This window comes from Spea bombifrons, chromosome 6 (genome assembly GCF_027358695.1).
Source record: "Spea bombifrons isolate aSpeBom1 chromosome 6, aSpeBom1.2.pri, whole genome shotgun sequence".
Lineage (NCBI taxonomy): Eukaryota > Metazoa > Chordata > Amphibia > Anura > Pelobatidae > Spea > Spea bombifrons.
The window spans coordinates 28497262-28522593 of NC_071092.1; the positions used below are offsets into that span (position 1 = coordinate 28497262).

The following is a 25332-nucleotide window of genomic DNA, read 5'->3' on the forward strand; positions in this document are numbered from 1 at the left end:
CTTATATCTTGCAATATTAGCCTGACTTATAAACATGCATAATTTTATGTATGTATCCGGTTGCTCCCAATCCGTAGGAGATGGAACATGATAGGAACAGCACTGTATAGCTTTCATTTATATATATTTGTACTTTGAGTGGCAGTGTGGCTTTACAAGCAAGATAACTTTTCTTGTATCCTCATTTTAAAATGAGTGGTACCTCAGTAAAAGTATTAAAAATGTAAATAACAACTTACTAATTCCATTAATATGATAGTTTATAAAGGGTTAATGACAGCAGAGCTAATAAGTCGGTGATGTTGCACTGTCACCACAAGACAGCTGTCTGGGCAGTGGTGACAGCGTGTGACAGAGCGCAGTCTTATCCCAGGAGGGAGCGTTCTGCAGGATAAGCTCACCTCCCATGATCACGACCCTTTCCAGATGCTCCCTGCCGCCTCCTGGTTCTCCCTTGTTTGGCAGTCAGCCCTAACGAGCTCTCTGGGGAGCTCACAGGCCCCAGTCCTAGCCATATTTAGTGGGGTTAAATGAACTTGGTGGGCCAAGTCCCAGACTCCCATCACAGGCCCAATTATCCCTGTTCAGCAGCCTCTAGGATTCACAAAGCAGTTTAGAGGAACTATAAGGCATGCTGGGATTATCCTTGTGGTGTTAGATCTGCCGTTCCACATATAGTGTTTCAATGTATGAAATGCCACTCACATGCATGTAATATGTATCTATTAACATAAATGCATAATGTTGAAACAGAACTCTGCACGTGTATTTGTAGATGTTGACATGCTGCTATATTTTACATTGAACTGTCCCTTCTGTTTTTCGTATTTCTGTCAACACCACTGTACTGTAAGCTTTTACAAGCAGGGTCCTTCGTATCTTCATTCGTTTTTATCCCTTAAATCCCTCATCATATTTAGAAACTTCAGAAATGAACTGACCAGGGAGTCTTCAAATATTAACCCTTAAAAAAAGTAACTGGATACTAGTAGGAACCTTATGGCTCTAAGAATGGTCCATAGGACAACCATACCGGTTAAAGCATGCAAAGATATTCTAAACTAGATCACCTGAAGATATTGCATACCAGCACCAGATGAGATGCTTAGATAATAAACTGGCCTGCACCCGACTGGGTGGCTATGAGAACGTACCCATCCACAACAGGCAGTTGGAGACCCCGAGGTGTAAGTTGAAAACATAAAACTCACAGAAAACCCAGAGTCCCGAGTAAAAATCTGGGGTTTCTAAGTAAATGAATGAATATTTCTCAAACATATTTGCATGTGTGATTTATTGTTCCTTATAGAGTGTCTAATTAAATGTATCACGCTTGTAATCTCTGGTCTTCTTTTTCTTGCAGTTAACAGCCTGTGTCCATGCCTCTGCCTCCCTTCTCTACCCCATGTACTGGCAGCACATATATATTCCTGTGCTTCCCCCGCATCTACTGGATTACTGCTGGTCAGTATTTAGCATGTACAGTATCACACTGGACCATACCATTTGCTCCTAACAGTAGACCACAACATAAACAGTCAGCACAGGTGTATATGAACATGGAGGTAAATAGTCCATATGAAGAGAGACATGATGGGTGCTTTTAAACTGCAGCCCAGTTTGAGCTTAGAAAGCTATTTCCAGATTTCTGTCTTTATCTAACTGCTGCTATTAGGGCGCCACACAGCCAGAGCACCAGCTGCAGCACGTCATCCTCGTAGCATCTTGTCTGCAAACAGAAATCTGCCCAAGCAATGGCTTACAGCTGAGAGACTTGCGAGCCTTGTAGATATAGAGACAAAAGTTCCTATCTCCTTTTTGGCAAATGAAATATATTTTTTTTTTTTCAGTTTGCAGCCACTCTGATATATAGTCTACATGAATAAAATGTATACAAGATACAAAGGATAGAAGTTCAACCACCCATATAATTATGAAAATTTTATTATATTTGCTAAAATCAGCACCTACAGTTTTAGTTAATCCCTTATTTATTTTAACATTTGTTTTAACCCCGTTTGCCCCTTACAAACAAATGTTTGGTTGGGAGCAGCCAGCAAAATTCTTTGCCACAGTCAAAAATCTGTAGACATCATGATTTTTCTTAACCCCTTAAGAATGGGCGGTCCTTAAACCCATTGAAAACAATGCATTTTGAGCCCGTACATGTACGGGCTTTGTCACTTTGTCAAGGGGTTAAACAGGTTTGTAGATCAAGAAAGGACAAACAATATGTATTTTCAGACTAGGATTTGAATATTATCAGAGTTGGCGAAGCATCCTGTGCCATCTACACACAAAGATGGATCCAGTATGTAGAGGCACTTTGCAAATAATAATATAATTCTTTTATTTGTTGTCTTCTACTAATGAAAGCACCATGACAATCGTACATATTGGGACTCTCTGTTCCACACGGTTCTACATAGTACCGAATACCGTTTAATGAAAGGCCTTAATGAGTCCAACTGTGAGCAAATTCAAAGGGTGTACATTTTAGGAATAAAACTTTCCCAAGAATTAAATGGTAAGTCATGGAGATGTACATCCAGTCTTCATGGCTTAAAAACATCTCCTGGAGTAGCCAGAAAGCAGGTCCCATATATGTGTGATTCTAAAGCTCAAATTGGGTAATATGAGGTCATCCAAGAAGTTATTTTCTTGTAGGGTTAGTGGGGCTGTCAGGAAAGCTGCAGGGTTTAACTCGCCCACTTTCCTCTGTGCACATTGTGAGCACGGGATGTAGGTGTTTATGGTGTAAGGTTTGAATGAGAAGAAATTGAAGGAGACAACAGTAAGATGACATTTGATGAGTACAGCAATATCTTTACATAGCACAGGCCTAATTTAGAAAGGAAGACCGAGAAGAATACAGTGCTCCGCTGTAGTTAATGTGTCAAAATGAATTTGCATTAGAAATGTTATACGGCACTTGGCCAAACACTATGGTATTTAGATTATATTCTGATTGTTCTTGAGTATTTACAAATAACGTCATCACCTTACAGGCTAGTGCAGACGGTACGGTAGGGATAACAACGTGAACTATGTTGCTGCTTGACTTGCATGTTATTTGTTGACAAGGTATAGGAGATAAACTGTGGCTGGAGGCAACTGAAAGCTATTATCGTACCTCAAATGAGACATAAAATATATAACGCCGTAACTTTATGATATTACAGCATACAATATCAGATTTTCTTTGGCCTTAAGTAGAACAATTACTGTACCTATACAAAATACTTGGTGTCTCGTACAAAGGACGTTTTTTTCATTTGTCAAAGTGTCAAGATCTCTATTTTATCGCTTGATAAGAAACTTTATAAAACCTTTGTCAAAGTTTAGTTATGGGTGATAGAAATCAATGATACAGACTGCTTATTCTCCTAGAGCTACACACCCCCATAAAATGGTAACTTATTTCAGGGTGGCCTTTAAACCACGGGTGGTCTTCTCTTCTCCGTTAAGAAGAAAGATTCTGCTGATTTGCTAATTACTTCTCCACAGAGATTAATTGTTCGGAAAGCTGCCGTTTTTTTGCCCAGAACTGTCCTATATCTTCTCAAAATTGCTTAATTTGGACAAATCAGCATCCCAAGGAGTTTGAATCTGCTCCTTTTCCGTGACTTATTATCTCCATAATTATATTTGGGGCATTCCAGTGACAGTCACAAAATAAGATTCTGGCATCAAAAGTGAAGAGACAAAAAGGCCTTTCTTAAAAGAAGACTGCTCTGAGATTTAACCCTTTGCTTCCAACAATGTTGACTGTGTTGGAGAAGACAGAGACGTTAAAGACAACTTCAGGGAATCCCAATGCATCATGGCTTCAAAACATAGCCCACTCTCAAACAAAACAATATGAAGCTTGGGGATACTTAGAAATATAGATGCTTTGATTCTTTGGATTCTAAACATTTATATCAGTCTATGGCTAAATAGTAGGATTGCATCAATCCTGCAGTTTATTGTGTGAAATAAAATATATATATATGCTGTGACTTGGAAATATGTTTGCCATGGATCTTTTTTTTTTTTTTATTGTATATTCCCTTTAAAATATGTATTCTAAAAATACATTAATGACATAATGTTTTTTTATGAAATGTACATATACAAAATGGTAACTCATCCTTGTTCTCTCTACCTAGTGCCCCTATGCCTTATCTTATCGGAGTTCATTTCAGCCTCATGGAGGTAGGTCATATGTTACACACATGAAAATACGATGTTTCAGAGACTTTGTTGCATAAATTAACATTCTGTAACTGATTAAAGGATCTGCCTACTCGCCATCAAGCAATTTGGGTTTGATACACTGCGTGACATAGTTCTATGCATTTATATAGATAACGTCAATTATATAATCTTAGTGTATAATTCTACAATAATAGAAAGAAACAAAAGAAACAGAAATAAATGTGTGTTAGAGTGTGTGTATGTGCATATCTGTACATGAAATGTGTATTAGGAAGCTGAAAGTGCTTTGTGATTAATTAAACCAGCAAATGTGGCTTTTTTTTTAAAAAAAAAAAAGCACTTAAAAACAAATGTTCGCCGTTGGTGTAGTATAAAAAGGGAGGTGGCATGGTTAGGGCTGATCCCCTAGAAACATCTCAATTCCTAGTAATCTAGACATAATCAACATTCATTTTTTTTTCTACAATTCATTCCACAAAATGCATTCGGTGCATTAAGTCCTAATAATTACTGCCACTCTTTGGTACAGTGTATTAAATGGAAGATAATAAAAAAGCATTATGATAAAGAAAATGTATCATGTTTTTTCATTAACAGAATGCCTTACGCGGTGATTGACCCAGTTCTATATGTTTATAAAGGGATTAAGCCCCCATTCAACCCAAGAGCTTATTATCGGATGAATGGAATGGTGTAATTATGTTTGTTTGCCGTTCTTTGGAATGTAATAGCATGATCGCCATCATACAATGTCCGTATTCACACATCAGTGCTTCTACCTGTACACAATGAAGACATTCCTGCCAGTACCACTCGTCTCATACAGGAATATGTGATAAATATCTTGGTTCACAACTCTGCAGTAGAACGTAATGAGACGTATTCTTTAAAGTGGGAGCTTCAGCTCACTTATTTCATTATGATTTATGAGGGGCCAATGCAGACATGTTTCTTCTGCATGCAGGACTTTGATGACCCTATGTAACACATAGTGAGATGTCTTGACAATTGCCCTAATGAAAGCACTAATTCTTAAAGGCATTATACAGGGACAAAGACGCTCATGTAGTGCATTGAGGTTGGTGAAACTACACCTTTCTTGCAAAGTCCTATCTTAGTTAATCAAAGTGTATGAAATCTCAAAACTCTACGAGATGACGACTGTGTGACTTGCTTTAGTAATAAAAGCAGGTAAAATATGCGTGTTTCATGCTTACAAAAACTGAGCTAAATGTCCTGTATTCAGCTTAATACCTTTAGAAAACCCGTAGAAGTCCGTACAAATGCACATAACACCGTCTAATTACTTTCCTGCTAATAGCTTTTACATTTGGTCATTTGGATATATAACAGCCAGGAACAGCTAATCCTCCGCATGTTACGTGTGCAACTGGATTCATCACTGCACAAAGCATTTTGTTAATTTCTTTATATATATATATATATATAACTATATATATATATATATATATATATATATATATATTTAACTTTTTTCTATTTAATCTATGTAATACAGTGTATGGCACGGCTATCCACATTACATCATTTAGTAAGTGAAAATATCCTGGCGCTATATAAATCAAATAATGATGATGAAAGTGTTTGTTCTACATCCCGTAGATCTGTACGGTTGCGCCACCAATATATTTATCGCATTGATATGTTCCGCATCGATTTTCTTCTTATTCGTGTGATGTTTCCTTCTCTACGCAGAGGGTTAAAAGCCGCTCACTGGAGGATGTCATTGTCCTCAATGTTGATACCAATTCTCTGGAAACACCCTTTAATGATCTCGGTGCACTACCCAGTGATGTGGTAAGTTCTCATTCAATGGAATAACCCATCAAACATGTATATGTTCTTTCTTTAAATATTTCCTTTAGTAGCATACAAAGTTATGTATGTATGTTCTTATTTATCTAAGCTTTAGTGCTTTGCTGTGCAAATACGAGAAGGTACAGTAGTCATAGAGACATTTTGATGGGGGTTTAATAGACATAAAGGGATTAGGAAAGGAGGTCCATGCCTTGAGTTTATAGTCTAAGCTCTCCACTCACTGCATATATGTGCCAATTTACATAACATATGTTTATGTAGGGGTGACATTTGACATTTTGAAGACGTGCTATATATAGTGCAATGTCTATAGATATATTCCAATACTAAATTACTTAAAGAATTTGGATTTTTTAAATAAATATGTAATAAAACCTTAACACTGCTCACCACTGCCACAAGTTATAGCTTTGCAGTTATTTTTCTGGTCTATAAATATATTTTATTATTATTGTTATTATTTTATTATTACATCACTTGTCATATGATATCCACACAATGATTCCAGTACAGTGTTTCCTTATGGTGAAAATGTACGCAGCATATAATGAGGATCTGAAAGTTTTTTTAATGCAAAACATAGTCAATAGAACACTGATAATACTCTGCTAATTTAAAAGTAATACTCTGATTACATCAGAGTTAACCCCTACGTTCCTAGGCCGTGCATTAGTCATACAATGCTTTCCTATAGAGAGTCACCTCATTTGTCAGAATTTAAATGCCTGGACCCTAATTATAGCAGACTTCGTTAGAGTCACTTTCAATGTGCCTGCATCTCATCCTAATCATTGCCGCAAAGAGTAGCTTTTTTCCTCTTCACAGCCTCTCTTCCTTGTAGCCTGATACTAATTATCAGTCCAGTTCGCTCCCCACCTGCTTGTCTTACAATTAGCCATACCATGACTGCAGTCCGCACAATTACTGACTTAACCGACGATGGTAGGTGGCAGGAATACCACATAGAGGCACCTTAGGGTATCCCATTTCTTTTTCTCTTGTTTAATTAAGTTTTTCTGATCTCCGCATTCTATGTTTGTTACAAAACAAAGTGTTGTTGGTCAGATATGGTTAAATCGTGTATGGCGTAAGCAAAGGGGCCGTTTTCTCTAAAGCTTAGTGATTAGTATTTTTCTCCGTAAAGATCTACATGATAAAGGCATACATTTGACATGGCCAGTAAATGGTTATTAGTTCTGCGCAGTGATCTGTAGGAACTCTATCACTTATTAACAAAACCTCTGACGAAAAAGAGCTATCTGCCATTATCTTACATCATATAGGTTCTGCACCCGCAGTATGGATGTAAACCGATCCAACCAAACGATCTTCAACTCTACAAGCCACATTTCCAATGATCCTCTCCCAAGTGTTTCATTAGCTTCCCCTGGTTACTGAATTTATAAAACAAACCATACATAAAAATAGCAAAAAAAAATCAAGCAGAAATTGTGGTGTTCCCCTCCCTTTGTAACATCTTATGTGATAAAATATAACTTCTCCACCTTGGGTTGCATGGATTTGTTTGCAGTTCTGTTGTTACAATGGATGGACCTTTGGGTGCTATGTCAGTAAACAGGGGTTAGGTAGGAGGGCTTCTTTTAACTTCTAAAAGTGACCATGTAGTTTATCACCAGGATAATTATACTATATTATATATGATATTATATTTATTATATGTCCTTATATTGGAAAATGAAGGACTTCCATAAAGTGACCTTCACGGGGTCTAAATTATTTTCCCCTGCAAAGATTGTTAGTTTTTGTGTCCAAATATGGCTTTTAGAGATACTTCACCCAAGACAGTCAGAGTAAGTTATTTTTGTACTGAAAAGTAATTTTATTGCCAGCCGAAGCATTGAAAGTGTAAGATATATTTTTTAAACTGCTCGCCTGATTTGGTTGTTAGAGAGGTGTCAGTCACCTCTGCTGAGCCCATTAAACATGTCGCTGCCGTCACCTGCCTCTAGTCTTAGGAAGGGCTCGGGGCTCTGAGATATTGAAAGCATGTGATACTGATTATTAGTCTAGATAGTACTGATCCCTGCGGAGGTCAGAGGTCACACTTGTCCCCCATTAGAAGTCCCTTCTCCGCAGGGATGCCCCCACTGCGTCCTTTACTATAATCTTCCTAATGGCTGCCTTCCAGGATTCGCACGTAATATTTCAGATTTACGGGCTGTTACAGACGCTGTCAGCCAGTAGCATTTCCGCTCCCACTAAAGCATTTCAGATTGCAAAAATAAATCAGCCAGAGACTGGAAAAAAATCAAAATAACAATAAAACGCACTTCCTGTCTTGTATCTAAAATGTGAATTTTATTTATTTTTAACAAATAGTTAAAAATAAGCAAGCTAAATCTACTTATTAGCAAATAAGTTCAATTTAGTGCAATCCAGCTAAACATGGACAATAGATGGTTCTACATATGTGAAATCCAGTCTTGGTTTTTACCTAGAAGAATCAGTCTATTTGGAAGGTATATAATAACTAGACTTGGGCACCAGGGGGCTCTTCGTGTTCGTCTTCGTGCTCGTCTTCGGGGAAAAAAAAATCTTCGTATTCCGCGAATATTCGCCCGTTCCTGTCTTCTCTTCGGGCGAATATTCGTTTTTTCTTCGTTTTTTCCGGTTAAGGGGTTAATACGGGGTTAACGCAGCTCTGGCGCCAGTACTTTAAATGTGTGTATCAGCAACTCCATTGGTCGCCAGCAGGGGGCCTCCTGCTGTCGACCAATGATCACAGAACCATATATAGCTAATATATGCTCGGGCAGAATATTCTGCTACTCAATGTAAAACCAACAGAGGGCAGCATTCTGTCCGATGATATATTAGCCATATGTGGCAGTGTGTTAATTTTCATTTATTAATTATTTAAATAAAATATATTTCCATGATCCGCTGGTCTCCCCACTGCAACAGTTAAATGTCCGCACTCGCGGACATTAATTTTGTCGAACTTACAAACTCTTTTTTTCTATTTATTTTGGGTTTTTTTGTATTAAACTGTTAGACGAAAGGATCATGGGAATAAATGCAAATGAGCACACGGCCCCATATGGCTTATATATCTTCGGACAGAATGCTGCCCTCTGTTGGTTTTACATTAAGTAGCATATGTTTGAAATCCAAAGTTATTCTGCTACTCGACGTAAAACCAACAGAGGGCAGCATTCTGTCCGAAGTTATAGTAAGTTATTTATGCTAAGTTAAATGTCCGTACCGGCGACTTTGTTGGTCGCTGGCACTGACATTTAACTGACACAGTGGGGAGACCACTGGTGTCCCTGCTGTGTCAGTTAAATGTCCGTACCAGCGACTTTGTTGGTCACTGGCACGGACTTTCAAGTTAACTGGTGCAGCAGGGTCCCAGGTTGCTTTTTTTTTTCTGCCTAGCAACTAGTGGTAAGGGGCCGTGCGAGTGAGCCTATTGGTCGCTTGCACAGCCCTTTACCCTACAGATTTCTGCTCCCGTTATCCAACGCAGCATTGCAGGGGTTAACGGGAGCGGAAATCAGGAATTAAAAAGGCTGTGCAAGTGAGCCTATTGGTCACCTGCAGGGTCTTCCTCTGGCATCAACCAATTGTTTGATGCAAGAGGAAGACCCTGCAGGTGACCAATAGGCTCACTCACACTGCCCTGTAACCCCTGACGACGAACCTTCTGATTTCCACTTCAGTCAACTCCCGCGATGCTGTGAAGATAAGGTAAGTTAGATGGGGGAGGGACCGGGTAGATTAGTAGACGAAGGCGAAGATTCTTCGTGTGTGAGTCTTCGTCTTCGCCTACGTTTTACCTGCACTGTCTTCTCTTCTTCATGTCTTCGGAACGAACACGAAAACGCACTCTTCGTGTTCGTTTTCATGTTCGCCCGAAGACGAATGCACAAGTCTAATAATAACCATATGAAGACAGTATACTGGGCATGGGAAAAGAATACTACGTAACTTAACCTATGCTAACGTTACTGTTAAATATAACATAGGGTAAACAGGTGACCCCTTTAATGGAGGAATGCATATCAAAAATGCATACTGCAGGGCTCCAATGTAACTGCTGTCCTGCATGATGCATTGTTAGGTGTCAGTAGTTAGGAGTCATCTAAGTCCTATTTTATTTTGGTCTCCTATATCTAATAACCTATGTTATAGCATTTATAGATTTAACTGATATATACTTTGTGTTCTCAATACCCCAGCGTCTGGCAGCCTTTGAAAAATGAGTGAGGATAAACAATCAGACAAGTAATTACTTACCCTGGCTTTTGCCACTGTGTTCCACCGAACTCCACATCTCAGTTCTGCATTATAAGCTAAATATGTGCAAAAGTGCTATGCTGACTGTTAATCAAACAAAAACACAGTCCATAATTGAATAAGACTGGCATCACAACAACACGGCTATTCTGTCTCCCTCAAAAAGCAATTTCCAAAAATGTTGCATCTACATTCACCTCATTCCTCAATAAATTAGTTTTTTAGTTCTTCAAGCCCTTATACTCTTAAAACCACCGTTAACACAATACAAAGCCCCAAACACCATATAGGTAATATTGCACCAAAAGTCTCCAAACCAGGTCAAAATACCTTTCATGCTGTGAAACCAATGCCAAGCCAACCAAACAAAAAAACAGTCGAACAGACAGACACAGAGTTTAAGATGCTCCGTTCCATCTCGTTCACACAAGTTAAAATGAAACTGTCATCTATGAAAACATTTCCCGTATAATAGACAATCCTGTATAACCTGCCCCTGTAAATTACACCCTACCTGATATTTTGTAGGTATTAAAATTCTACTGTTACTGACCCGATCTAATCAAAATGCTGTGTTATAAACAATCCAGTTTGCTATTTTCTTGGTCGGTGTCACGTCAGGCTGGATCTAGCATACCGCTCACATGTTTAAGGAGGATAAATCCCTCTTTTCTCTCCGGGACCTCAGAATATTGATGGCTAGGAGTGCGTCACAGTGTTCTTCAAGTAACAAGGACTGAAAGTCACAATAGTATGTGTAGAAACTGCATACTTTTCGTATTTCATCTTCTAAATGCCCAGTCACATAAAAATGTATTAAATTGTATGAGATTATTTGTCTGTTCAACAAGGAAGACTAAGAAAAAAGTGAATGTTTCTATTATATATATATATTCTCTTTAATGCTTTCTGTATAGTTAGGTTAGTTTATTTTTTCTATGTTCATTAGAATAGGGGATTATAACCCCTTTAAAAATGCAAAAATATTGATTGTAATTACAGCAATAATAATGAAAAGGGAGAAAAATATTCAGTACGCAAGAGCAACTGATGGACCAGGGAAAAATAAAGCCTATGGCAAATAGTTAAAAGAATATACATATTATATTAAAAATGCATAATAGCTTAATAATAGATTTCGAGAGATTCTTTGTATGTAGCTCGGTGCACTATTCTTAACCTCTTTCATGCGCTACCATAATTACACCCAGTGGGGCATCGTCTTTCTTTTGATCTGTTTATGCACGAGGACTGAACTCTGCAGAATGTCACCCGTGCCGATGCCCTCATCACCCACTGCGATGTCCTTTTTTTCTTTTCTTAAGCCTCTCCTGGCCCTCGTTAGCAGCCCTTCAGGATTACACGCTAATTAATTTGACTCTTCTATTAGGATCGCTAAGGGAGGTACTTTCATGCCTTTGTGGCTGGTCAGGGCCATCTTAACCCCTGTTTTTGCTTACAGGTATTTGAGGTGCCACTGGTGGCTCTTTTATGCTATATATATATGTAGCCAAGGTGGTTGTAGTTGAGTCCCTGTGATTTGAAACATTTTATCCTGCCAGTTTAGGTCTACATTAAATTGTTGTGCCATGGTTTCCCATGCATAATGCAGATTTAAATTAATGAGGTTAACTCATTAACTCTAACCCCAGTTCTCCCACAACTCAATGTTTAGTGAATAAATGCCTTAGTCAAGTCCTTATTTGATGCAAGACCAGAACAGTATTGTACCATAAATACTGTGTGTAAGTCAAGAGCATTATGGGATGAGACCTGAATGTCACCCGAGTCACCCTACTATAGACAGCAAGGCTTTGTGAATTGGCACAGCACCAATTATATTGGTGGGCGAGTGTGGAGAGTTTACAGTTGGCTCAGTGTTTACATATAACATGGTCATATACATCATAGGCTCCGTGAAAGGTTCCAATGATATTTCAGTGTTCAACACTATAGAAAAAACAGTCCAAATTGATTTTACACAATACGACAACCATGGAGCGCATATAGAAGGGGAGGAAAAAAACAACAATAATAGTGCAATATGTACACACAATTAAAAAAAGGGTATCAGATCCACTCACAAACAAGTTGGACAAAGCAGGCTTGTCAAGATTTCAGTAGAATATCAGTAGAATTGAATGCCTTCTAAAATCTATAAAAACAAGGAAACCAGAAATGGTGCAGTATCATCACAAACATGGACCAGGAAGCCTGGATACACTTACAGTTGGAAGAGACACAGCTATATAGAAATAGTGTGCAAAAACGCAATGTAAACAAAGACAGTCCCAAATCAGCTGCTATGGCGATCTGCAAAGCTCTCTCAACGCGTTTTGCCAATTGTTCGTTGGCTTCTTCAGGAGAAAAATCAAATCCAATAATATGTGTATTCAGCAAAAGTAATCAGTTCTGATCGTGTTCATTCCTCGATTTAAATACATGAAGACTTCCGGGTTTCAGTTGCCTCACGTCATCACGTATGTCGTACGGCTACCAGCCTATCAAATCGCCGTTGCCGTAATGTACGGAGTTGCGTCATCGCGTACGTCGTGGAGAGCAAAAAAAAAGCAACTGTCCTCTCAGAACTTTGCGGATTCGTCCGGACGTCTTTAGATCACGTCGTGTGACTCTACCGCTTCAGTTAAAAACGTATAGTACACAATAATAAAAGTGAGATCAATTGCCTTCTCAATCTCGATAAATAAATACACATATATATAAATTCATTCTATATAAATATTTCTTAATAAAAAATCAACGAGTAAAACTGTAAAAAGTATTTTAGTGATTATTTGAAATATGTACTTCCTTCTTTGTATAGATTAAAATAATATATATAGACATACTAATCATCCAATCCTTATATTTTAATTTCAATTGTAAATTGGAACCAAAATTATGTGCATATTCGTATATTTAATAATGTATATAGTAATGGATATTAAAATATACTTGATTTTTTATAGAAGAATATTCAGTTTTAATAGATGTTGGGGAATGCTTGATTTTTTATATATAGAAATATTTTAATATTTTAATATTAGTAAACATAGCTTGTCAAATATCTGGAGTTGGTTTTTCAGCCATATCACTTAAAAAGAGAATAGACTTAATTTCATCAGTGCATAATATTAAAGTGCAATTTGTTAAAGTGCAATTATTTTGCAACAAGACCCCATATTCAGGGTTGTCGGTTGTGGTTAGGACAAACGGATTGTGCAAGTGCTATATGTTGTTGATTACAATTGTCAGGAACAATCCTACAAAACACAATTTGGTTTATAAGAACAAGGGAGAGGACAGGTACTTGGGGATATCTTATGATTCTAAGGATGACATAAAATGATATACAAACACTTTTTACATTACATGATTTCTGGGAGACTTGTAATAACACAAGGAAACAAATGTGTTGCCTTATCTAGTAATCCCTGGGTGAGAATGTTATTATTGGTTAACATGGTACATTGCAGGGCAGGTTATCACAAAATGGGTTAAATGTCCATCGATCACCAGAGGTTTATGCTGTTTATTTTATGGAGACTGAAATCTGCTGAGAAAGGCCGTGACTTCACCCCAGAGTTGGCAATAGCAAAGGGACACTGATAATAGAACCTTGTTTATGTGGATGGCGTGGGGAGAACAAAGTGAGAGAGATTGTATTCTCACGTCAGGGTGCCCCCACCTCCCTTTTCATTAACAGTTCAGCAGGTGTAAGATACGGTTTTATAGAGGGCTCTGAGATTTGGACTCGCCCTGTAGGAATGATGCCTGCACCCACTGGAAGTGTTTCACCCCTTGCAGGCTCAATTTCCCAGGTGCTAATTCACTTTTGTTCTCTCTTTTTTCCTCTCCTTGTTTCTCTCCTCTCTTCTGTTTTCTACACATCTCTTCCACATTTCCCTTTCCTGTACTTCACCCCTTTGAAACCGCTCATTTTATTATATACTTTTCACACATTTCCCTTTTTTGTTTTTTCTATTCACTACTCTCCCCTTTTTTTACAATTTTCTACCCTTGTTTTCTATGTTGTCATCTTTGTCTTTTCCCATCACAACGATCAATTTTCACTCCATGTTCTCCCTATCTGTCTACTTCTGTTTCTTACATTTCTTCTAAATTTTCTTTTGATGTTTCCCATGTTCTCCATCCTAATGTTTCTTTGTATTTCATTTTCTACCCACCCACCTACGGCTCTTTTCACTTCGTTGTTTCTATCAACATCCTAATTCTCCCAGGTCTCGACCCTGAAAAGCAAACTGAAGAAGCAGTCCACATCCACGGGAGACGGAGTGTCCCGCGCCTTCCTTAGGGCCCAGGCTGCACTGTTTGGGTCGTACAGAGATGCACTCAGATACAAACCCGTAAGATTAATTTCCTGTTTTAAAGAAGACTATGTAATAAAGCAGGACATTACAAACAGTGGATCGTCTGTGGGCCTTTTGGTAGCAATTTAATATCCTTTCTAATAATGGTTTATAATCCATAGAGACAGAAGTTTGCAGTTGTAATATATGCTTGGGTGTAGAAATGTATGTTTGTTGGATGGGATTGTTTTAGTAAAAAATCAACAATTCCCTGTTAGTTAAGGTAAAGTAACTATTTCACTTAGTAATGTAGAGTATATATGCACTTAGTATGTGTAGTATATATGCACCATGTGTAATTCAGAAGCTTGAATTGGGGGAGAAAACCTACTTATTAGTGATTAAATCTTTATTGAAGCCAACCAGTTGGATAACTTGATATAGAAAATAGCATTTTTTACCCAGTTTTTTAAACCGTGTGTGCAGAAATATATTCCACATTGTGCTGAATAGTAGTTGTAGCCTTTAAGCCCAACAATCATTTCCCATGAGGGTCTCTTCCCAGGTGTCTACACGTTCAAAGTAAGCCATTAGGTGCTAGATGCTGTGCCCATTCTTCAAGGTTTGGAAAGTGGATGATTAGAAATGAAGTATTTATTAAAGTGTCATTTGTGTGTTCCTCAGTAGTAGCTTACTGACAGTGGAAAAATGCTGAACCTTGACCTTCTTCACCCATTTCCTCCAGGGTGAACCTGTCATGTTTTGTGAGGAGAGCTTTGTGGCCCATCGTTCAAGCACCATGAGGCAGTTTCTTGAGATGGCTGTCAATCTTCAGCTGTTCACACAGGTACGTTTGCCTTTGTGGCTGTATCGGGGTCACATAGCTCACCTGTCTTTAAATTAATATATAACCATGTGTAATATAAGCAGGGCCATTCAAGCATATAATAAAATTTAAAGAGTTTTGTCTGGCTTGGAAAAACTATCTTGACTATCACCAGTCATCCTGTTGAGTTATCCAGAGCCATCCCATAAATTAACCAAGAGGATGATGTGATTTATGTGATAATGACAATCCTCCTTTGTATAGTGGTGACGAATATTTGAAAACAGGCAAAATATAAGAAATGTTGCACAAGAATTTTGGAAATGAGTACCCTGTACGGATGGTTTGTGCTGGATCTATAAAATAAAATATAAAAAGGCACAGGTTACACTTTATGTTCTTCTTCTTGTGGATTACAGTTTATAGATGGGCGACTGGAGAAGTTGAACTCAGGACGTGGGTTCTCTGACATCTTTGAGGAAGAAATCACTTCAGGTGGATTCTGTGGCGGTATTTCATTTTTTTATTTAGGATATTTGTGGATGCTAGTGGTCCGAACGCTCAGTATTCTCACGCGTAAATCTCGCCATGTGTTTTTCAGGAAACTCCACACCCTACCAGCATTGGGTCCACACAGTGAAGGTAAAAACACAGTATGTATAGAAGCACCCCTGATTTTTGTTTTTTTATGGCTAATGAGTTCTCCTCTTCTTTTTTAAACAGAAGGGTGGTGCTCTAATTAACACTGCGATGACCAAAGCCAGTCCAGCTGTGAAGAACGCCTACAAATTTGTAAGTGTGTCCAACACGCTCCCATTGATATTTTAGTTTAATGAGTTGATTGGGAGAATTTAAAAGGTTAAAATGTGTGTAGGAAGTTGTGTAATAATATATGTCATATATAAATTAAATGTCCCTCATTTTCACACTTAGAAAATATATTTTGGTATATAAATATATAGCTATAATGTATGCTATATTGGGTGATATATGGCATAACACCTAATCCATTCCATAGTGGATTTGTTGGGGCTGGATGTGGGATAGGGCATGTCCAGACCACAGAAGGGTCACATGCCCATCATGCCTGAAGAGCAACCTTTTGGCACAATAGTGCCTGAAAATTGGGACTATTCTGCAAAAAACAGGGACACTTGAGAGTATTTGCTAGTTCTTTAAACTAACTACATCTATGTGACTATCTTTTATTCCTGTGGGGGGAGAGAACGTCACGTCAGTTGAACTTAGAGCACTATGGTGGCCCATCCGATAATGTCTTCTCCCTGATCCTCCAATCATAGAAAGTGCCAACATTTTGCTGTAAGGTGAACTTCCACCAAAATCACAGGGCTTTCGCACTGGAAGCACCTCCATTTTGGAAGGTCCTTCCCTGTTCCAGCATGACTGTGTCCCTGTGCACAAAGCAAGGTCCATAAAGACATGGGTTGACAAGTTTTGTGTGGAGGAGCTCAACTGGCTTGCACAGTGTCCTGACCTTAACCCTACTGAACATCTTTAGAATGAATTGGAACACCAATTTCGAGCCAGGTCTTTTTATTCAACATCAGCACCTCACCTCAAAAATGCTGTTTTTTACCTATGGTTTTGGAATAGGATCTCCAACAAGCTCATTAAGATGTGATGGTCAGGTGTCCAAACACTTTTGGTCATATATAGATGAGATGACGGGAGAGGACCTTCAGTACAGGGGAGCTATAATTCTTTTAGCCATAGAATCAGTAGTATAACCCAACCTTGGATCAAATAACCAAAATCCTATCATATATTATCGGAACATTCTTAGACTTCTGCAGGCTATATAGCAATATTATTAAAATCTGTTTTTATAAGTCTGCATGTGTATATATATATATATATATATATATATATATGTGTGTGTGTGTGTGTGTTTGTGTGTGTTCTAAACCATGTTGAAGCAATATGTGTGATGGGGATATTTTTTCTAGGATGATTTATGGGCTATGTGCATCAGACAGTAACTATCAGATTTTAACTATCTTAAAATAATATTTCATACCACATTATATTAATCAGGCTTGAGTAAAACAGCCCCCACAATAACATGCCATTCAACAGTCATATGAATAGGAATACTATATTGTAGCTCTCGGAAAAAGACATGGAAACTGTTAGTGATTTGAGAATAACAAAATAATAAAATCACCCTTTTGTTATAATATACATTTTATAAATATAGTGTGTGTGTGTGTGTGTGTATATATATATATATATATATATGGTAGATATATTTATATATTTTGGGGAAAAACATCTATTAATATATATTAAGTGATAATACAGTGATAATTACTTTTTTTTTTTTTTTTTTTTTACTACTGAATTGCTTCAATTGTGTGTCAGAGAGTCACAGTAAAATCAATACAGCTTTTTGTTTGGGTCACCAGCAATAACAGAATATTGCTGCTTTACCAAATATGGACCACATTTCTTTACAATTTGTATAAATTGTATTGAGTTGATTGCTTTATACCACAGCTATTGATTACCCTGAATAACTTAAATCACAGGACCTGCGTGAGGCTGCGTGAAACATTCAAATGTTTACTATAGTACAGTATCACAAGGATTTGGTATGATTATTGGGTTTGTCTAGTGCATGTATGTAAGGCACGTATACAGCATGTTACATTGTATGTATTTTATTATATGCAATGTATTTTAACATAAATTGCATATTACTTTTTGAAGACTGTTACGGTATTATATATATAGTCTTTCTTTTTAAAAAGATCTTCACATTTTGCTTTATTGGCAGGCCAAGCAGGGAATGAAAGAGGTGAAGAGCAAGCTAAAGAACAAAGTAAGTGTTCTTGGTGTCTTTTCATGAAATATCTAAGTCTAGGCTGAAGTGACATTATGTTTATTGAAAATATAAACGCTAGCACTTTCTAAACACAAGAACAATATACTCAGTGTTTACCAAGTATAACGGCTGAGAAATGTCTGTCCATATAGGAAAGTCTGGGAACAGGTACATCCAGACATAGTAGATCTTTTCTGACTGTATCAAAACTAGTCAGGGCAAAATGGAATTATCTCTATATAGCAAATACGTTTCAGAGCAACCCCTGTCCTGTTAAATGTCATTGATACTGGGGATGCTTTCAGCATGTGTCACGATAAACAGCTTGCTAAAAAGTTGTCTTTTTTCATTTATATATTATTCTGTTTAAGAAAGACACTCATTCTAGTTTAGTATGGTCTAGTAGGGAGCATCCAAATACCGTTCTAATCACCTTCAAAGGAACATAATAACTGTGTTTGGCAACAGAAACTGAGAAGAGGAGTCATGTGCGACTTTATTCAATAAAGCAGGAGCTTGCAGGAGAGCTGCCAACGCTGGCTTGCAGTGGTCCAATAATGGCAAGAGTCTGCTGCAAAAAGCACTAAACTGGTCCTGCATTATACGGGAGAAGCTCACCAGGGTTGGCCCTTTATGATACATACTAAATGTGGTGATTTGAAACTGCAGCCCTTGTGAACACTCCAATCTTAGTAAATAAACCCAGTTGTCCCATTTGAACCTGCGGGAAAGGGCAGGTTTTAGATGGTAGAAAATTAGAAAGAAATGAAATAAGATATTGAGTTGTGTTAACCAAAGGAGAAGACATAGGTGAATGGGAAGGTCTGTCGTTTTGATTTTGTCTTCACTGTCCTTGAGAAAAAAAAACATAAGCAGACACCCATGAAATTCCATGACATATCCTTATGTGAATAAAAAAATGTACATTGTTATCTGAAAGCCATCTGAAGTCTAATTCTGATGTAGTTTGTATTCTTATTCTTTGTCTGACAAATGCTGAGACGTTTGTATATAAGAGGTTCTAAATGTTCTTTTGAGCCATATTTATTGATGGTAAACTAGAACCATTCCTGTACAAAGCTCTCAGTCTGCTGGTTTCTTTAGAGATTGTCCCGTGTTGTACCAGAATTGCTCTTGATTTACTATCTAAATAGGACTGGGTGTTTCCCTGGTTTGACATTTTAATCCAAATCCTAACACTAACCATAACCCAACATATTTTCTTTAATCAACTTAACACTTTGAAATTTATAATTAAATAAAGGATTTTTAACATTCCAGTACTTAGGTTCCTCAGACGAAATGTTTTTTTTTCACATATTTGAAAATTATTTGCAGGACATCGAAGAAGAAGAAGACATAGGAGATAATTCTGAATATATCCATGCTAGGACTTTCCCATTAAATAACACAAATCAGACTGGGATTAAAAAAAAGAGGAAAGTTTCTCAGGTAAGGAAGGAGCTACAATCATCTGCATGGCAAGAAGAACACACGGGAAAATAATGAATAATAAATAGTATGAAACTATATTGCACGCTTCTCTGACAAATAATGGATGTGGCAGACACCAATGGAGCTATATCACCACACCAATAACCTAAGAGTTGTATTGTTGCTATTCTTCTACATCCTGGCAAGTTTTGATATTGGTTCAGAAACAACCTAAATGTGAAATGTACTAAGTTCTGGGCTCGTTGAGTACCTATCCTGTTACCTGTTATTTGTACAACCGGTATTTCAGACTATGACATGCAATTGTTTTTAGTAACATTCATGCATGAACAATGCAATCTGGTAATTTCCCTGTGTAAAAAAAACCCCTCCCTGCACTTCACTATCCATGGGCTTTAAGTACCGCAACATTGATTAATGTTATACAAATATCCCATTGTAATAAAAACAACCCAGATAACAGTAGTGATGTTGGGAACTAATCGGTTAATTTACCAGTGTCCAATCAGGGAGTGTTAAATGTAACATAAGTATGGTCCTTGTAGCAGGTAACTGGTTAATTTCTCCATAGACAGGGCAAGTGTAAGACTTTTTACAACCTCAGTTTCCATTCTATTGCTAAGAACCATTGTACCAAAGTATGAACAAAGATAAACAAATTGGAATATGCTACAAAATAAAGTTTTAATTTCTCACTAGAATAAATCATCCACGTCATATAAAAAGTAAGGACACTGACTGATGTAAAACTCCTATGTAATTGCCCAGAATGGTGGCTGAATTCTTCACAGAGACATGTAGGAAAAATGGAGAAAGGAGAAATGGCATAACTAGTAAAGCCCTCACTACAGACGTATACGATGGCACAAATGATGCAACGGTACGCCAGCGTTCCTGAGCATCAGCTCCACGTTGTTTTCGGTCACCTTGACAATGTTCAGTGAACGTGGCTTGCCTCTCTTCCGTGCTCCTCTAATTAGCAACAGTGACTTCCTCGTTAGCCTGGCAGGGTTTCTGAAAATGTCAACATTCCACTCAAAAATCACCAATTAAATCTGGGGGGGGAAAGACAGATAGGCCTAGCACTAATTCACTTGCTATTTGAAAGCCACAGGGCAAAATGGCACCGAAGAGTTAACCCCTTGAATCCATTGTGCAACTGACCTCTAATGCGCCATGCTATCTTCAGCACACATTGGCCTTAGGAATTGGTGAAATCCACACTGGGGACAAAATTCCCCAGCATAATAATACTGCCTTACTCAGTCATATCTTTGTCTTCCTGGGGGCTAATTGATGCTTAGTGCCGTGCAATGCTTGAATTCCCTATGGCAGTGAAATGGTTTAAAACCAGAATTCTATATTTAATCCATCGTTGGAAATAATTGTAATCATTCCTGATGCTGCATAGTTTTTAATCCAGCTGCTGCGATTAAAGTGAACTATTCCACCTCTCATATAATGAATTGTTTTGTTGATGTTACCGCTACGCTTTAACAACTAATCCCAGATTTAATCTATCTGATATGAAAATCACTCCATGTTTGAGATACAGGTTCCGAGCAATGTGACTAGCGGGGAGTTCATAAATAGAATTCTGGATTTAAGTATCGGTAGAAGGGGGTTTTGGCGCCCTCTATTGGCAAAAATAAGAAATAAACTTCTAAATCACATTTCAGAAATCCTAAATCCTTTTGTTTCTCACATCACACCCTTTTAACTTGTGTGTCCTTTTTCTTTAACCACACTTTCCCATTTTTCCCCACTACTGTCCATCTCTTGCTTTAACGTTTGTCTCTGTGTGCGTTTGTTGCTCTCATAAAAAGCTACAAGTCACTAGTTTCTTCTTTTGTAGACACGAAGGAACAGGCCGCTAACACTCATGGTGAACCACAACTCATGTCCAGAGGATTCCGATGTGGGGGATAGCGCCAGCAAGTGAGTAACCATACAGATGGTATCTCCCATATAATGAATGCTGCCTCTAGCAAAGGTTTTGTGAGTACCATGAATTGACAAATGGTTACCCCAATTCAGTTTTAAGCTTAGTAGCCCAGCAGTAGTACACAAGCTCACTTAATTTTGCCTACACAATAATGATAGCAACTAACAAAGTTGCTTAAAGTAACAAGAACTAACGGCACTATTTAAATTCTGACTGGAATCTTTTATGGGATGTATAATACACAATGAACATGTTGCTTTGTTACGAGACACCTGGCTGAACTTGACTTATAGGCCGAATGCTGACAGCTGTCCACTGGTGATATGATATGGGGAGATAAATATTCTTTCTACTTTTTCTGTATTTCAGAATTGTACGTATACCAAGTTAATCTGCAGGACCCTCCGGAACTAATTCCTTTATTATTGTAATAGTAATCGTGTTAGTATCCTCTTTTAGTTAATTTCTGTGTTCTGTTACTCAGATACATATTGTCACATCTGCTTCCCAGGGTGTCCTCAGAAGACAGTGAGGAAGCCTCTGGATATTTCTACGATAGCGATGCTTCATATGATGACATCAGCCTCTCATCTCGGAAGGGTGGGGAAATGGACCTTCTTGGGGAGATCTTGGACACATTGAGCACTCACAGCTCTGATACTGGAGCAGGGCGTCTCACAGCCGCAAAGAGCCTAGACTTCTTCAGATCCATGGAAGATTTGGACTACAAGGTTCCAGTAGGTATAAATGTCTATTGTTGGTAAAATCCAATACTCAAACTCAATTCAAATAAACTAAATTACTACTGATGGCCTGATGTAGAAAGCCACTAATCAACACATTTACTGTCAACAAGGGAGGCACATCGCTGTGATATCATGGTAGCAACTGTCTGTAGGTTGTAGGCGTCTCCAAAACCATGTCACTCTGCCATTAAAGATATATGCATTACAGCAGTGTTTATGTTCACATAGGATGTATAGATTGCTGCAAAGAACAAATGGTTCCAGTAGTATAAACGTAACATTTATAATTAACGCTATATTCCCAACAAAACAAGCAGTGGGTCCAGACTGGTTTACTGTTAAGTAGCAGACATACAAGACCACCTGTCAAGAGATGCTTAATCTGCCTAAACTAACAGCATTTACTGCACGTATTGACTATACAAGAAACTTGTGGTTTTTGTGACCTCTGTTGAAGCCAAGCGAGATTAGTGGCATTATGGGTCTAATTAGAGGAAAAATAAACTTTTGCTTTAATATCAATTATAGAAAATTTCATTGCAGTGCCTTTGATTATTTGTATTTACTCAAAGAAGATACTCTAGCATACAGTGCTGTGAAAAAGTATTTGCCCCGTCTCCTATTTCTGCATATTTGCTTTTTGCATATTCCTATTTACATAGGTGTAGGTATGAGTATTTTTATTATAGTGTTTACGTGCGGAATGTTTTTTATTGGATAAGGAGATGACAGTAGTAATTAGTGATTCGTAATAATGATACTGTGGTCAGTATGGAAGATATTAACATTTTTAACCCTTTATGTTGCTGAAGGGGTAAAGAAGCATGATGATGAAATAAAAACTGTAAAATCGAATGCTACCTTTAACTGCAAGCTGTCCATAAGATTTAGTATTTAGGACAAAGAGTGCCCTCTTGTGCCAAAGCGCAATATAAAATATGTAGGCTATTACATATTTTTGGAACACAGTGGCTCTTTTTATAATCGGCCCTCTTGTGGCCAAATGTCTCTCTAATTTATGAGGCTGGCACCATTTTGATGCACACCTTTATAACATGAGTAACCTGTGTGTGTGATATCAGACTGACGTGAAGATGAACTCTGTGGAACTATCAAATGTATAATGTGTAATGAAAACCTTAAGACACTGATGTGTTCGTGATACCAGTAATATATGCCATGACCAAGAAAAGTCTCTGCTGATTGAACGTCACGGTAAGACTTTTAATGCAGATACCTTTATAATAATTAAATGCTTATGTTCCCAACAGAGCAAGCCAAGTGCCCCCAGTGAGAACAGCCCAACGTCTTTGTCTGTGACATCTGGTAAAAACTGGAACCTCGGTCAGGATGACAGTGTTCTCTATAGGAGGCATCTTCCATCCTCTCCCCGTAAAACCTGTCTGGAAGTGCCATCTTACAAAGACTATCAACGACCCAGGTCGGAGTTCCCGGCAGTCGTTTCCCGTGATGCTCCTGGAGGGGAAAGTCCTGTGCGTCCCACATCCGTGTTTTATGCACAACAGGTGGACATAGGCTTTAGGGAAAGCAACTGTAATAATGCGCTTTCACAGGAGGGTTCAATGACCCGAGTGCCCTGGGAGAAGGACGCGCATGAGTTACCAGGCCCGTAACGCAAGGACCCACTGGATTTTTTTTTGTACTGCTACAAACTCCAGCCTAAAGTATTCATGTGGGCAGGTTTGTATAGAAATTGGAATCTGGATCAGTTACTAAGAATTTTTCAAACTATATCATTGATGAATCCCGACGCTGTCCAGGATTTAACCGGATCTCTTTCTCCAGATCAAATATTATTCACTGGCATTTCAGATCTCAAATATTATCATTATGTCCGATTAACTCATAGGAATGCAAATAACATACAAAGAACAATACAAAGAAACATTTCACCTTCTTTCTCACTGGATAAAAGTAGATTTTAAAAAAAAACATTTAGATAATCTTAAAACAACCACCTAGTTTTTAAAAATATATATTTTAATGAGCCTCAGGAGGTTTGTACACTCAGCAATAGAGGTCATATTAGATGGTAATTGTCTCCAGAAAGACTATATTTTCTAGGGTAGATTATGACACTAGTATCTAGTTGTGAATAACAAAAAAACATATTCTGCTCCTTAACACATTCTGTTCAGCGATGGTGAAAGTGGTTACGATGATGATTTTCTTTGTGTGTGTGTGTGTGTGTGTGTGTGTGTGTGTGTGTGTGTGTGTGTGCAAATCTAAAACCAAGCAAACAGGAAGAATAATGTATGCCACTTTATCTGTTGGTAAGTAGAAATTATGATTCACAGATACTTGAGTCATAAGATAATGATGAAGGTGCTGAAGAAATGGAGGCCGTTAGGACATCCAAAACCACCATCCAGATCTTTGTCATTTGTGCGTAATAATATGAAAAGGTACTATACTACAGTATAATGTTACATTGCTTCCCGTTTTCTTCTTAGTGACAATATAGGTTTTACAGAGATCTGTGTCATTCTCCCCGCATCATCCATAGGAAAATTGGGAAAGGAACATTGATGGTCTGTAGACCACAGTTTGATAATTACAGAGCTTGGTTAAGGTGTTACAAATTTAGAATATAATTTATTAACTTGGGTTGATCTCTGCTGGTTTCATGGCAGCCAGAGTGGTAATTGAAGCAGCTGATGTCACAGCCTCGTGTTTCTTAAAAGTATGGTGCGCTCATACTCTAAACTGAATACAGTCGGGTACTCAATCTTATGAGTCCATGTCAGTCAGTCTGATTCTGCTCACATTCAAAGAGGTGTCCTACTCGTAGAAAGTTCTTCTCACAGGCAAAAGTATTTAGCATGTCAGGCCAAACATGTTTCTACTGCAAGATGGTATATGTGAGATGGAGATCTGTTAAATTC

At 37.9% G+C, this 25332-nt stretch overlaps 1 protein-coding gene across 4 annotated transcripts in view; it reads left to right on the forward strand.

Moving 5' to 3' along the window:
* The window catches only part of DENND1B (DENN domain containing 1B), a 70229-nt gene extending 45867 nt beyond the window's left edge, over window positions 1–24362 (forward strand). For 3 of the 4 annotated variants that reach the window (XM_053468919.1, XM_053468921.1, XM_053468922.1), the window contains 13 exons: window positions 1364–1464; window positions 4152–4197; window positions 5917–6018; window positions 14541–14666; window positions 15355–15456; window positions 15855–15945; window positions 16037–16077; window positions 16159–16227; window positions 18233–18277; window positions 19619–19732; window positions 21591–21673; window positions 22192–22417; window positions 23698–24362. In XM_053468919.1, the coding sequence (XP_053324894.1) occupies window positions 1364–1464; window positions 4152–4197; window positions 5917–6018; window positions 14541–14666; window positions 15355–15456; window positions 15855–15945; window positions 16037–16077; window positions 16159–16227; window positions 18233–18277; window positions 19619–19732; window positions 21591–21673; window positions 22192–22417; window positions 23698–24060 (1509 nt within the window). In that variant the 3' untranslated portion in view covers window positions 24061–24362. The remainder of the gene's footprint in view (window positions 1–1363; window positions 1465–4151; window positions 4198–5916; window positions 6019–14540; window positions 14667–15354; window positions 15457–15854; window positions 15946–16036; window positions 16078–16158; window positions 16228–18232; window positions 18278–19618; window positions 19733–21590; window positions 21674–22191; window positions 22418–23697) is intronic. The other variant, XM_053468920.1, reaches the window with a different exon arrangement.
* The last annotated feature ends 970 nt before the right edge of the window (window positions 24363–25332 follow it).